Source organism: Carcharhinus amblyrhynchos, unplaced genomic scaffold (genome assembly GCF_965287045.1).
Source record: "Carcharhinus amblyrhynchos unplaced genomic scaffold, sCarAmb.v2.hapA chromosome_152, whole genome shotgun sequence".
Taxonomy (NCBI): Eukaryota; Metazoa; Chordata; class Chondrichthyes; order Carcharhiniformes; family Carcharhinidae; genus Carcharhinus; species Carcharhinus amblyrhynchos.
The window spans coordinates 49,804-65,121 of NW_027649892.1; the positions used below are offsets into that span (position 1 = coordinate 49,804).

The 15,318-nt window shown below is 42.6% G+C and overlaps 1 protein-coding gene across 1 annotated transcript in view; it reads left to right on the forward strand.

Moving 5' to 3' along the window:
* Nucleotides 1-12,872, forward strand: part of LOC145338710 (lamin-A-like) — a gene marked incomplete at its 5' end in the record, with an annotated part of 62,363 nt that extends 49,491 nt beyond the window's left edge. Inside the window, 2 exons of the mRNA XM_080183109.1 lie at nt 1,263-1,375; nt 11,630-12,872. Coding sequence (XP_080039235.1) covers nt 1,263-1,346 — 84 coding nt within the window. The remainder of the gene's footprint in view (nt 1-1,262; nt 1,376-11,629) is intronic.
* Between the last annotated feature and the right edge of the window lie 2,446 nt (nt 12,873-15,318).

Genomic DNA, 15,318 nt, shown 5'->3' on the forward strand with positions numbered 1-15,318 from the left:
CAAGGATCTATGAGTAACTTTTTTTTTAGAAAGAGATTGAGAAATTATCAATTCTAAATTCCGAGAAAGGTTTAACGGGGAAAACTTGCGTTTTTAACCTGAAATTTGTTGCTCCTATTTTCCAATGCAAATTCTCAATTACTATAAACCCTAAGAGCCTAATAGGCCTGATTTAATAAAATGTATGAAACCATTCCTCCTGTTATAGAAATGTGTTCAAAATTGCGAGGGGCCTGGATACAGTGGATGTGAAGGACTGATTTACATTAGCAGAGAGGTCTGTAGCTAGGGGGCATTGATTTAAAGAGGTGGATTAGTAAGATTAGATTAGGGAAGAGATGAGGGAACAAAATCTGCCTAGGGAATGATCATGGTCTGAAATTCATTGCCTGAAAGAGTCTTAGGGGCAGAATATTCAAAACATTTGAAAGGGTACGTGGATACGCATCTCAAGAGCAGTAATCTTGAGGTCTACGGACTGAATATAGAAATAAGCTGGGCGGCTGGTTTTATTTTTGGCTACCCATTCCTGACAAGTTGTTGGTGTGGGGTCAGCTGTCGAGTTGAATTTTGATTTCTTTGATGGTTTTCTGGTTTACTTCAATCAATGTACTATTTTCCTGATTCTCACACAAATAGTTTCACACTATATCAACAGAGGTAGATATTGCAGCATTTAACTACACAAATACAGTATAGTGGCCCAAGGAACATTGCAGAAGCATTATCAAATAAAATGTTGCCGCTGTGTCACGTAACCTAGATGAGCCAGTGACGAAAGGTGCAAGATTTAAGGCAGGGAAGAATCAGTTGAGATAAATATGTAACTGGTTGAGTGAGGATTACAAAATCGTGTGTAATTTACCACGACGTTGTATCAGTTTAAGATTCCCTGCAAAATCTCTAATATAAGAAGCAAATATTTGAAACGTGTGTCTCCACTGACTAACCTTTTCACATAATTTGATGTCTGTGGGGAATAATTCTGCCACAAGAATTAATTGTTCAAGGCCAAAGTAAAATTGTGTTAGAAATTTACAGTGACTAGAGTTGTTGAAAGCCTGGAATTCATTTCTGGGCTTGGGTAAGCTACAAATCCCTTTTTTAGATATAAAACAGACAAGAATTCCATGAGGATAATTTAACAAGATCCTGTGTAATAGCATCTTTAGGGACTGCCTTTAACCTGTTCATAGCTCTGTGGAATGACTGACTTTTTTGGCCAAAATACCCTGCTTCAACTAACGCTGCTGATTTCACAGGAGATGGCCAGACGGACTCTTGTGCGCGGAGTATTGGGAAGTAAATCTCGAAGAGGCAATGACGACGACAGTCCAACAGTTTGAAGATTCAAACGAAAGCTGTCTATCATCAGGTATATAAAATGTAATACAAAACAAATTTGATAATATGACCAAGTTTCAATATGCAGGTATATGGAGTGGATCTTTCTGTTCTGCTATTCTGAAATGCAGTGAAGTACAAGACCATGTGTAACCAAAAGAAAGAATAAGTTTGAAATAGTAATCCTAATTAGCCATGATCAAAGCGGGTGAGCATCAAATACTTCTGTATCTTATATTTACATTCCAAGTGTTATGTACATTCCCGTTTAGATATGTAATAATTTTGGGTGGGAGAAGGGAGGAGGTGGAAAATCCCTGGATATCTTGAGTGGTCAAAGGGGAAGCCCCCAATACCTTTGTGGTGGTGGTTAGGGGTGTCACCCCTCTGCTTGTGGTGGCGGTGGGGTCCTCCATGCCATGATAGGGTGGGGGAGTTCCAAGTTCAGTGCTGTTTGGGGATCCTTTAAGATGGCGTCCCAATTTCTGTGGAGCTGGCCTTGCTGGCTCTATCAGGCCCTATGCCCCTGGACTGGTTGCTTGTTATCAGAGTGGCTGAAGATTAGGCCTGAAAACAACCATGCTTCTGGAGAAATGATGGGAACATTCTCCCAACATCCGCAAAGTTCAAATGATACACCAATGCCTGGGCATCGGCTGTGTAGAGCCAGATGTGGAGGATGGGTACCTCCTGGGTAGAGCCAGATGTGGAGGATTGGAAACTCGAGCTCTTCCTTTAGTACGATAGGCCTTGATGACAAGGTCACAAACACACCAAGCATTGCACTTTTGGAAGGATTTTGAGACCTTGGAGATGGTGTGGCAGAGATTGACTAGAATGGTACTCGGTCTGGACGCTTCAGTTATGTGACAAAATCAGATAAAGGATTTTTCTCCTTCGATCCAAGATATTGAGGAATGAGTTAATGAAGCTGCACAAAATCACCAAAGCTATTGATAAGATAAACGGAGAAACCATTTCAATTAGCAAAGCATCAGAAACTTGTGGATACAGATGTAAGATCATTGGCAAAAGAGCCAAAGATGAGATCGTACAATCTCTGTAGAGGAGAAGGAGGCCATTTGATTTGATTTATTATTGTCACATATTAACATACAGTGAAAAATCTTGTTTCTTGTGTGCTGCACATAGAAAGCATACCATTCATAGAGAACAAAACGAGAGAGTGCAGAATGCAGTGTGATAGTCATAGCTAGGACATAGATCAACTTGATGCGAAGTAAGCCCATTCATAAGTCTGGTGGCACCAGGGAAGAAGCTGTTCTTGAGTCAGTTGGTACATGACCTAAGACCTTTGTACCTTTTTCCTGACAGAAGAAGGTGGAGGAGAGAATGTCCAGGGTGCGTGGGGTCCTTAATTATGCTGGCTACTTTGCCGAGGCAGCGGGAAAGTGTAGATGGAGTCAATGGATGGGAGGCTGGTTTGCATGATGGATTGGGCTGCATTCACAACTTTATGTAGTTCCTTGCAGTCTTGGGTAGAGCAGGAGCCATACCAAGCTGTGACATGACCAGAAAGAATTTGGCCCATCAAGCCAGCACTGACATAAGAACATAAGAAACAGGAGCAGGAGTAGGCCATCTGGCCCTTCGAGCCTGCCCCGCCATTCAATAAGATCATGGCTTATCCGAAGTGGATCGCTTCCACTTTCCCGCTTTCTCCCCATAACCCTTAATTCCCTTGTCTATCAGAAATCTAACAACAATCCTCCCCAGACCCTATCCCCATAACCCTATCTATTTACCCTGCTAATCCCCCTGACATTAGGGTCAATTTAGCGTGGCCAGTCAACAAACCTGCACGTCTTTGGACTGTGTGAGGAAACCGGAGCACCCGGAGGAAACCCACGCAGACACGGGGAGAATGTGTGTGGATTTTGCACAGTCACCTGAGGCAGGAATTGAACCCGAGTCCCTGGAGCTGTGAGGCAGCAGTGCTAACCACTGCGCCGCCGAGGAAACAAAACCAGAAAATGCTGGAAAATCTCAGCAGGTCTGACAGCATCTGTGGTTCTCAGAGAACTTTGGAGCCATTGAAATAAAAAATCAGTTAGACATTGTTACCCTCATCATGTATGAAATAGAATCGACTAAATTTTTTTCATTTTCTGCTCTGATGTTTGGCCTATTTATTCCAAGGTTATCACAAAAAACATTCCCTGAATTGTTGACATTAGATTTCTTTTTCTACTGAATAAGTTGCTCTGGAGACAGAGTTGAAAGCTGAGCGTGACATTTTGCTGCAGAATCGTGTTTTTCTAGTCTTCTGTGGTTAAGAGTCAGAAGAGAGACAATTAAATCAAAGCCCCACTAAAGTTCTCACAAAGTCACTGTCAAAATAGTTTAAATGAATATTGAGACATCTAACTTTATTTGTCATTATGAACTCATTTTCTAACACCAGCTCATCATGCTGGACTATGGTCAAACAGATGTTCTTCACCACCTGTACCTTGCCCAACTAAAGCTAAAGTTCACTTATTAGTCACAAGTAGGCTTACATTAACGCTGCAATGAAGTTACTGCAAAAATCCCCTAGTCACCACACTCCAACACCTGTCTGGGTACACTGAGGGAGAATTTAGCATGGCCAATGCACCTAACCAGCATGTCTTTCAGACTGTGGGAGGAACCCAGAGCACCTGGAGGAAACCTACGCAGACATGGGGGCGGCACGGTAACACAGTGATTAGCACTGCTGCTTCACAGCTCCAGGGTCCTGGGTTCAATTCCCAGCTCGGGTCACTGTCTGTGTGGAGTTTGCACATTCTTCTCATGTCTGTGTGTGTTTCCTCCGGGTGCTCCGGTTTCCTCCCACAGTCCAAACATGTGCGGGTTTGGTTGATTGGCCATGCTAAGAAATTGCCCCTTAGTGCCCAGGGATGTGTAGGTTAGAGGGATTGGTGGGTATAATATGTAGGCATGTGGGGGTAGGGCCTGGGTGGGATTGTGTTCGGTGCAGACTCGATGGGCCGAAGGGCCTCTTTCTGCTCTGTAGGGTTCTATGATTCTATGAATGTGCAAACTCCACACAGACAGTGACCCGAGCTGGGAATCAGACCCGGGTCCCTGACGCTGTGAGGCAGCAGTGCTAACCCACTGTGCCATCACAATTGATTCCAATCCTTTCCTCAGCTGATATGCAACCACACGCGATGAGTAGCAGGATGCTAAAGAGCAGAACACCATTCCCAGGGGTACTGGGACCAATTTCCCATGCCCTTACTTGCCAACCCAATTCAGAAGAGTTAACACAGCAGCACCGGGAATCAAGTCTCCTGGTGTTTTGTGGCTCGTTTAGGATGGACTAAAGTTAAAGTCTGGTGAGGTAACAAAGCGGCTGGATTTTAATAATTCCACTGATGGTTTTGGATCATTATTGTTGACTTTGGTGCAGGCTGCGTCCAATTTATATCAAAGTTCATAAAACTTTCATATACTTTTATATGAAATAACAGTCAGACTGAAAGTTGGTTGGGGGGTTGCTGTCTGCTTTGCTGCCTGGTATGCTTGATACCGCTCAACCTTGGCTTGGAAATGACATTCTCACCTTTTAACTCCCAAGGTAAGTCGACTGTGAATCGTGCCAGCTGTGATTAAATAAGGAAGCTGCCCTGATATATGCAAACGTTCGAAATTATTACTGGCAATGCTGTCGCAGATGCAATTACTGCTGGAAATATCAGGAGTGGTACAGGGGAGACGTGGTTACATAATGAGTAAAGTAAACTCGTAAATGACTGGGTCGTGTTGTATGATGTCCAGTTGTATAAACTTCCCATTCAGCATATACTGGCACCTTTGGTGTTTCGACTGATTTACGTGTAGACATTTATTGAGAAATCCAATTTCATTTTGTTATAGTTTCTATGACATGGTTCATTTCTTCTCCCTGCTCGAAAACAAAAAGTGTTGTTTTTCAGTCCAATGACTTTCCTTCAATTCTGATTCTGATGATCTTGGCAAACAGCATCCTGGCATCCCGTTTTATTCACACGTTTGCCGGAGCTTTAGGGATCCAGACTTCAGCAAGTCCCAGTTGTGTCTTTTCAAATGGTCAGGGTGGATTATATTGTGGACCTCCAACTCTGGTTGATGTTTTGTTTGAAAGATAAGCTAACACATGGGGCAAAAGTTTTGAAGGACCTTTTGGCTGAGATTAATACATACGTGCTAAGTGTACTGCTGAGTCAGTTCATTAGTCCGCTTAGTTGTATATGCTATTTGGCATGCAGTGATAATTTAGAACTACAAGTTGCCTTTTAATTCATGTTTTTGACTTGTGTTGATTCTAAAGCATTGGTAGTTTAGGTAGAGTATGATGGTGTTCAGTGTTTGCTTGGTTTAACTCTTGTACAGTAAAACTTCTGTTTTAACCCATGTCATGGTTTCATATTTTCACTAAACTGGGGATTTTTTAAAATTCCTAGTTGCTATTGAAATTTTAATATCTGTTATTTTAGTAATGTGGCTTGCAAGATGGAAAAAAAAATCCTGCTTATTGAGTGAGCATTAGAGTTTAGCAAAACTAGCTGAGTTTGACCCAGACGTTGGGCACCATTTTTAAGCATGCTGAATGTTTAATAGCTTGAGTTAAATGGTCACCTTATTAAGCGTAAAATCGCTAGTTATTTTAACATGCATGGGAGTTTCATGCATTTGATTTAATTTGATGTTTGCTGGAATATAAAATGGACGCGGATTCTAAAAGGAAATAGTTGGGTTTTGGGGTCGGACAGAGAGAGGACACGTCCCCTGTCCTTCGTGCTCTGCCACTTTTCTTACAGCTCACGTCCAACCCTTGTTGCCCCCTGTGATGCCTTGCCCTTATCTTGTTGTCTTCTTGTCTCCTGGGCCTTTTTCTTCTTGTATATTACTTTTCATGTTAGTTTTTTTCTTATGTGGGGTGGTGAATTGGGGGGGAGGGTACCCTCATGTGGCAGAAGAGAAAAGAGGGGAAGGAAAACAAGGTCAGCTTCTGTCATATTTTAGGTGGCTGGGGGGAGGTAGTGTGTATTTGGAGGAGGGGGCTGCTCGCTTGGGGGTTTCTGTGTTTCCGGGGGCTGGGGTGGATGTCAAAGTGGTGTGTGTGTGTGTTGGAGCGGGTGGTTTGTTGCCCTCCCCTGTCTTGGCACTTTCATCTCCCATGTGTGTCTGTTAGGCTGGGTGGTGTGAGGGGGCTTCCGAAGCTGGTGAGATGGGGTGACTTTTCACTTTTTGTGGGCGTTTTGTCTTGTGTTGCCAGGATGGTGTGGTGTGGATTCAGGAAGTATGTAGCGGATTGGTGTGGGGGCCCTGGTTGGCAGAGCAGGTTAGTGTCGGGACACCCTCATTTATTCAGATGGTTTATGGGTTTGGTATGAGGATAGACCTTTTATTGGCAGTACAAAAATTACTTCATTGGCAATTTATTTATTTGTTTATTAATTAGTGTTCTACGTGGGCTTACATTAGCAATGTAATGAAGTTACTGTGGAAGGGTACACAAAGGGGGAATTTAGTATGGCCAATTTACTTAACCAGCACATTTTTGATGTGGTGGGCTGGCCCCATTCATATTAGTGTTTCATTGGTAGAGAAAGAAATTAGATTTATTTATGAGGGAGTGTTTAAATCCAATGTTGAGTGTTTTGGAGTTCATTTTGAGAGAAGAGAAAAGAAAGGATGGTTAGATATTTATATTTTTGTTAGGCAGGATTCCATTTACTAGTTATGAAGAGTTCTTCTTTTGCTCAGGACCTCTTATATTTTAAATGAATCACCTTTTTTGGATTTGAAAGATGGAATAAAATATAATTCCGTTTATTGAGTTAGCATTAGCAAAAGTAGCTGAGTTTTATCCAAACATTGGACACTTTTTGTTCACTTAAGAATGCTGAAAGTTTAATAGCTTGAGTTAACCGGTCACCTTATGAAGAGTGAGGTCACAAATTATTTTAACATGTATAAGAACGTCATGCATTTAATTTTATATTTGCTGCAATATAAAATGGATCCGGATTCTAAAAGGAAATAGGTGTGCCTTTTGGACTAGAAATGATATGATAATTTTTGGTGACTTTTTTCCAGAATGAAACTGTTGTCTTCTTATCCTGTGAATAACATATCTTTGCTTCATATTAGTAAATCAAATCTGTATAAAAATACCTCGGTTAATTATAATGTAGATTTGATGAGGTCACAGCTTGCAATAAATTAAATTATGGGCATGAGTCACTGGAAGGGATCAGTTTGCTGGTTCTAATCTATCATTGATGAATCTTTTGTATTATGCTTTTTGTTACGGCGATTCTCATGTTCCTTGATTTTAAAATCTGAAATCTTCCTGATGGTTTCTGTTTTAAATTACAAGTGAATTACTGGAAAAGCTCTGGCATGGCGGTAACTGTGGAGAGTGAAGGAGAGTTAACGGGGTTAGTTATCATCATCTTGGAGAGAGTCAGGCTTGCCTCCCTCAGCAGAACATGTCCAGAAAGGTGGGATTTTCATTGTGGAGTGGTGGGTACAGGCTGCAGTTGGGCCAGTCAGCTGGGGAAAGAGTTCAGAGGAAGCAATCGGGTGTCGAGGTGGGATGTTTAAAAGGCCTATCTCAGCGCTGTGGGAGTCTGTCAAAGTTGTAATGAAGAAAAGCCCCCTCATCCCTCTCTACACACTCCCCATTCCCCATCTGGACCACCTTGTGACCCCCACATGCAAAAAATGTTCTCCACACGTAGCCCCTCATTCCAAGATATGGCACTTCCATACCCATTCACTCACCACACCCTCTGGAACCAACTAACCTTATAGTGACAAGATGTGTTTTATTTTAAAGAAAGCTTTAAGAAAGATCATCCATTGATAGCTTTACACTTTCTCAAAAAACATGTTTTTAACCACAGGCCAATAAATTTTTGTATTGAAAAATAAATATTTCAATCATCCAAAACATTTAAATTACCAATAGCAGCAACTTCAAGTGCGTGAAACCTCTTCAGCTTGTGTAAATAAACATTATGCAATTAATGGCATCAAGCAGAGAGCCCAAAACTCAGGTGTTTTAGTCCTTTAATGGGTGTCTGGGCTCTCAGCCAAGAATACATAATGAAGCTTGATTCAGACCCCAGAAATCTATTAGCCTGTTGAAATTCCTGAGAGGAAGTGAAAACATTGCTTGATAAACAAAAGCTCGGATGATCAGAGCTGTTAATTTACACCAAATTAAGAGGTTTCAAATGCTTTCACTTTCTGCAATTGATACTTTTGTGGGTCTGACTGACACTTTTATTTGTCCAGAATAAAAGTTTTTGAAGAGGCACAGTTCATTGACCAACTATTTACTGTATGGAACCAATGAGAATAGAACTGCCACAGGTTGGCATGGATGGCACAAGGAGCAGTAGGGACTGGGTGGGGGTATACCTTGGTATGAATGGTCATAGCGGTTGAATGGGGGACACGGACATGGTCTCCTCCTGCAGACAACGGTTTCCAATGTCTCCTGACTCTGACCTGAAAAACTGGCCCAACTGCATCAAAATTGCAGGACATGCCTGTCCCAGCCAGGTCCAGAATGCAGAGGCTGGGGTCATGGCCACAAACTTTAAAAGGCCCTGGTAAAAATCAGGAATTTCTAGGAATGGAATTGGGATTCATGGAATCAGGTCCTGGCTAATTGTTTTTTTTTAAAAGGTTCCTTTGTAAAAACCCAACTCAATGTTTTGAGTCCAATAAGATTCTGCATTCAGGGTGGCACAGTAGCACAGTGGTTAGCACTGCTGCTTCACAGCTCCAGGGTTCGATTCCCGGCTCAGATCACTGTCTGTGTGGCGTTTACACATTCTCCTCGTGTCTGTGTGGGTTTCCTCCAGGTACTCCAGTTTCCTCCCACAGTCCAAAGATGTGCGGGTTAGGTTGATTGGCCGCGCTAAGTAATTGCCCCTTGGTGTCCAGGGATGCGTAGGTTAGAGGGATTAGTGGGTATAATATGTAGGGATATTGGGGTAGGGCCTGGGTGGGATTGGGTTTGGTGCAGACTTGATGGGCCGAAGGGCCTCTTTCTGCACTATAGGGTTCTATGATCATTCCAGAGAAGCCATAATGGAATCAAAATGTTGGGAGGGATTTTCCAGCTCTTCCAGCCCTGGGGAAGTTGACCCCTCGCACTGGGTTCCCTGGCTGCGGAGCTGGCAAGCCACACGAGAGCCCATGGACTTAGGTGGATCTGAAAGATCCTGCAGGTGACCAAGGTCTGTCCCCATCCGACACGAGAAAATCCACCATGGGGTGGGATGGGTGCAGAATTCCAGCCGTGACCTCGATTTCTCCACAGATGTCGCCGGACCTGCTGAGTTTTTTCCCCACTGTGTTCAGTTTTCAAATTTCTGCAATATTGTGCGTTTATTTTACTTTTTTTTGTAGTTCCCCCACCAATGAACAACATTGTACTCTCAGCTACAGGCTTGTGAAGTACCAGAGTTTTTTAATTGGTAAATTACCAATGATGGGAAAAAGACAAAGGGTGGGGGGGTTGGGATTTTCCATTCACATTTTCGGGATGCTGAATTCGCAACAGGAATGGGAAATCATAAAACATGGATGACACCGGCGAGATTTTGCCACTCCAAGGTGGCACGGTCACACAGTGTTTAACGCTGCCGCTTCACAGCTCCAGGGACCTGGGTTCGATTCCTGGCTCGGGTCACTGTGTGGAGTTTGCACATTCTCCTCGTGTCTGCGTGGGTTTCCTCCGGGTACTCTGGTTTCCTCCTCCAGTCCAAAAATGCGCTGGTTAGGTTGATTGGCCATGCTAAAAAATTGCCCCTTAGTGTCCTGCGATGCGTAGGTTAAAGGGATTACGGGTAAAATATGTAGGGATATGGGGATAGGGCCTGGGTGGGATTGTGGTCGGTGCAGACTCGATGGGCCTCTTTCTGCACTGTAGGGTTCAATGATTCAGTTGTCATTGCCAGCCCACCAATGGTGTAATGAGAATCCTGCTTTCCAGCAACATGGTTGCTTTTATTTGAATGCATTTATTATCAGGCTTTAACCACCCCCACCCTCTTCCTGCTGTAAGATTGTCAATCCATGTCAACACCTGACATTTCACAGACTAAGCTGCTACTTTGTGAGCATGATGTTGTGGGATGGGCACACCCCCTAACTTTACTCCATGATCTTAAAAACTGGGCAGAGGAAGCTGCCCTTGGCGCTGGTGCGGCACAGTGGTTAGCACTGCTGCCCCACAGCGCCAGGGACCCAGGTCGATACCTGGCTTGGGTCACTGCGAGCGTTTCCTCCGGGTGCTCCAGTTTCCCCTCTCATTTTGGGAGATGTGCTGGTTAGGTTGGTTGGCTATGCTAGATTGCCGCTTAGTGTCCTGGGATGTGTAGGTCAGAGGGATTAGCGAGGTAAATGTGTGGGGATAGGGCCTGGGGTGGGATTGTGGTCAATGCAGACTCAAAGGACTGAATGGCCTCCTACACTGTATGGTTTCTGTGATGGCTTCGAAGTTTTTCCTACTCGCTGTGCCACTCTGCAAAAAAAAGAGAAAACGCCACTCAAAGTTCAATTCTCATCGGGTTTTCTGCTGTTAGAGACTGCGGTGATATTTCTGAACTACTCATTAAAATGGGTGGTGGGAGGGCTGATCTGGGAACTGTACGTAACTTTGTTCGTGTTTACGTTTCTGCGTATTTATCTGAAGTTGCATGGTTTATGTCATGCTGTTTATGTGCTCTTTCTTACTCTGACCCACATTCTCAGCTAGCGGTATTTTCCTGGGCACTTTTTGACCAAATTGCTGCAAAGGATAGAGTCAGCTGCAAGTTGCATCCTGGCCAGCAGGGGTCACCCAGAGCTGCGACTTGAGCTGATCCAGAGATACAAATCAGAGAATCCTCACAGTGCAGGAGGAGGCTATTTGGCCCATCTAGTGTGCACTGAGCAAAATCCCATTCAGGCCCTATGCCCATAACCCCATGCATTCACTCTAGCTAATCCTCCTGAAGCTAAGGGGCAATTTAGCACGGCCAATCCACCTAACCCACGCATCTTTGGACTATGGGAGGAAACCGAAGTACCCGGAGGAAACCCATGCAGAGACAAAGAGAATGTGCAAACTCCACACAGATAGTGACCTGAGCCGGGATTTGAACCCGGGTCCCTGGAGCTGTGAAGCAGCAGTGCTAACCCACTGTGCCACCCGAATTCAATCCAGTGTTCCATGGTCGGTATTGTCAGTTGTAAATATGTAACTATATGCTGTGGATTTGATTTTCAGAATCATATTGAGAATGAAGACCCAGGCTGCACTATAATGACACGGTACAAACCTCAGATGATCAACTGAATTCTTCAACAGATGAATAGATTTCATCATTTTTTTTAATGACTGAATGTGACACTAATCTTGGGATCATAAAATGTTTTAAGGGAATTTTTTGTTTTTAAAACAAGAGACTGCTTATTGGGACTGTTTACCTTGTGAAGTAATCTTGCCATCAAAAGGTTTCTGTTGACAAAGTACTTCCTTGTGCGAAGTGTTCTGTAAGCACAACAAGAACTTGTATTCATCTAGTTATTTAATATGTTCAGAAACAATTTTTTCTTAAAAACAAGAATCTGCTTCAATAACTATAATTCCAGCTTCTGAGAACTCTACTAAGCACTGGCTTATTCTAGAGCAAAACAGCACTGATCTTTGGACATCTCCAGTTGAAAGTTTTGTTTAGCAGGTAAAGCAATCTAACATTGAATCAATTACAATCAGGTTTGGAGTGGAGTTCTAACATCTCAATGTAAACCGTTAAACTTTCTGCCTCAGATACGAAGGACATGAATCCTTCCAAGTAAACGTTCCTTTAGATAGATGTTCTCAGTAATGGGGTCCCTTTAAGTAGCCTCTCATTGCACACTTTTGTCAAAATACTGCTGCGTTGTAAAATTCAGAAAGTTTTTAAACTTTTAGCTTATGATTCATTGGGATGTCTGATCAAACAGAAATGATATTTAAGTGCCATAAAATGTTAATGTGCTCCAATAGTGATGTGATCAACTGTGGAGAAATGATGTGAATTTTGACATACAGTTTTGAAGGCCACTTCAATTATGTCAAACCTGTAATTTTATTCTCATTTGGGTCTGTGTTCTTTACTCTTTCTCCCCACCCTGACACACAGTTTCCATTTATCAGCTATCAAAATTTTTGAAGTTGTGTGCCAAACACTTTTTGGTTCTTTAATCCTGTCATCATTTGGCTAAAATCTCCAGATTCATCAAGCTGTAATCATAACCAATCAATCAACTCTTAAATACAGCTTCATGAGTGTCCACCAGCAATCAGATATTTCAATTTTGCCCAGCTCCTGATTTGCATTTGCTTGTCCACTTGTTTGATGCCTACTCTTTACAAAAACCCCAGCTTCCCCAATCTCCTCTTCTGTCTTTGTTTCTCCTCATTTGTCAATGAAATAAACAAAGAGCCTTGATTGTACAAATCCACTTGTACCGCTACTTGCACATTGTCATTGCTTTAAAATTAGAATGCCTTATTTCTATAACCTTTATGAATAAATTTATATGAAAATTGATTTATGGTAAATAAATTTGAATAATTTAATTGAACAATCAATATTTGAAAATAAATAGCTTTTATGATTATACTGTGTCATGCTTCTGTTATCCTTTTTAATTACGTGTGGCTCCAACTTGGTAAAAATGATACAAATGGTTCAGCTATGTCCAGATTGATATTCCCACATCCATCTATTTATGCTCCAAGCATACCATAGGAGATGAAGGGTTAAACCTCCTGTGACAGTGTGGAGCACTGGAGCTGGTGGGTTCATTCCATTGGACAGAGGTGTTGACAAAACCAATTTCAATACAAAAGTCAAACCTTATGCACCAAGCTCAAATTAATCTAGAGATTCATACCCTTGTACAGTTTACAGTTACATCTGATGTCCAATCAAATTTTCTTTGTTCTGTACCGATAACAAAGAACAAAACAGCACAGGAAACAGGCCCTTTGGCCCAACAAGCCCGTGCCACCATTTTAACATTGAGTGCCCTCCTCTCCCCATGACCTTCATCTACGCCTATTGGGGAAGATTGAAGGAAGACTAATTTAGGGATAATTTGTTACACCAATCAGCCGAAGAGCACGTTTTTGGGGTGTGGTAGGAAACCAGAGCACCCAGAGAAAAGCCACGCAATCACGGGGAGAATGTGCAAACTCCTGCAGACAGTGGCCCAAATCCATGTATCTGCACAGCAAACAGTGCTAGTCACTGAGATGGCAACATGACAGCTATCATTTAAATACAGGGCAGCACCAAATATCAGTATGAGGACATGTGACTCAAATCACAACAAAAACTGAAAGCTCCCACATGGTATGAATCGCAACAGTTCAAAGAACTGGTTACATCGATGAGGAGCGGAATGTCTTGCAGTATCTCTGGGAATTGAACATTGCTGTCAAAGCACTAATCTACAGACAATTAGTATATAGAAAGAGGTGTGAGACAAGGCACTGTGTTTCTTCTATCCCTGTGACTTGCACATGGACTGCAGTATACAACCCCCCCCCGCCAAGCGCCACCCCCCCACCCCGAGTTCCAGTGGTGGGCAGGCTGAGAGAATTCCAGCCACAATGTTATTTGTCAATAATAATAATTGTTCTGTGTTCCTAAAATTGTGTAAAAAGTCTGTAAAAGTTTTAAAACCTGGTGTTGTCAGACTTTTTACTGTGTTTGCCCCAGTCCAACGCCGGCGCATCCACATCATTCCTAAAATTCTTCCAGGGTGCATTGTCGCTGAATGCAGTATTAACACGCAGATGCAGTATCAACTTTTAGTTTAGTCATGATAAGATTTTGCTTTGCAATAATTGAAGCAAACACACAAATCTGCCCATGTTTGTCTTCAATGCCACATAGCTTCAATGACATTCGTTATGAAGATTGCGTTAAACTGGAACAGAATGCCCCCAGAAAGTGTGAAACAGTGTCAATGAGGAGATGGTGGCATATTGGCATTGTTCCTGGACTAGTAATCCAGAAACCCAGGGCAATGCTCTGGGGGCGTGCCACTGGTGAAATTTGAATTCAATAAAATTCTGGAATTAAAAGTCTAATGATGATCATTAAAAACCCATCTTGTTCACTAATAATCCTTAGGGAAAGAAACCTGGTGTCCTGAACTGGTCTGATTCCAGATCCACAGCAATGATGCCCCATGCCAGTGATGCCCACATCTCATTAATGAATGTCCTGCTGTGACAAGACATTGGCAAGTGACCTTTCAATTCTAAAAATTAAATGGTCAGCTATGGTTTAAAGTGCGCAGATCCTTCCTTATCTCCGATAACCTCCTTCCCATAAAGTCCTAACTTTATTAACAAATAGAATGAGATTCTGGAAGATAAACTCTTATTTCAATCTACACAGTAACATGGATAAGTCGACAAGTCCCACTTTCCGAACAACTTCAAGGATGAGGAAGAGGAAAAACCGAAGTCCGTGTTAATCCAGACCATAGCAAGAGAAATATCAGAACTCTCTGTTATACTTCCCATCTACTGAAGGCCAACAGGCTGAAAATTACCACATAAGGATAGGCCTCAGGATAGACCTATCAACATCCTGGGATAAATCATTGACCATAAACTGAACTGTACCAGCCATATAAATACTGTAACTATAAAAATGCTTCAGAGGCGAGAAACCTTGCAGTGAGTAATTTACTTCTCGACTCCCCAAAGCCTGTCAACCGTCTACAAGGCACAAGTCAAGAGTGTGATGGAAAACTTTCCACTTGCCTGGATGAGTGTAGCTCAAATGCTCAAGGCGGCCAACACCATTCAGGAGAAAGCAACCCACTTGATTGGCACCCCATCCCCCATCTTAAACATTCACTCACTCCACCGCTGACGTACAGTGGCAGCAGCATGTACCATCTACAAGA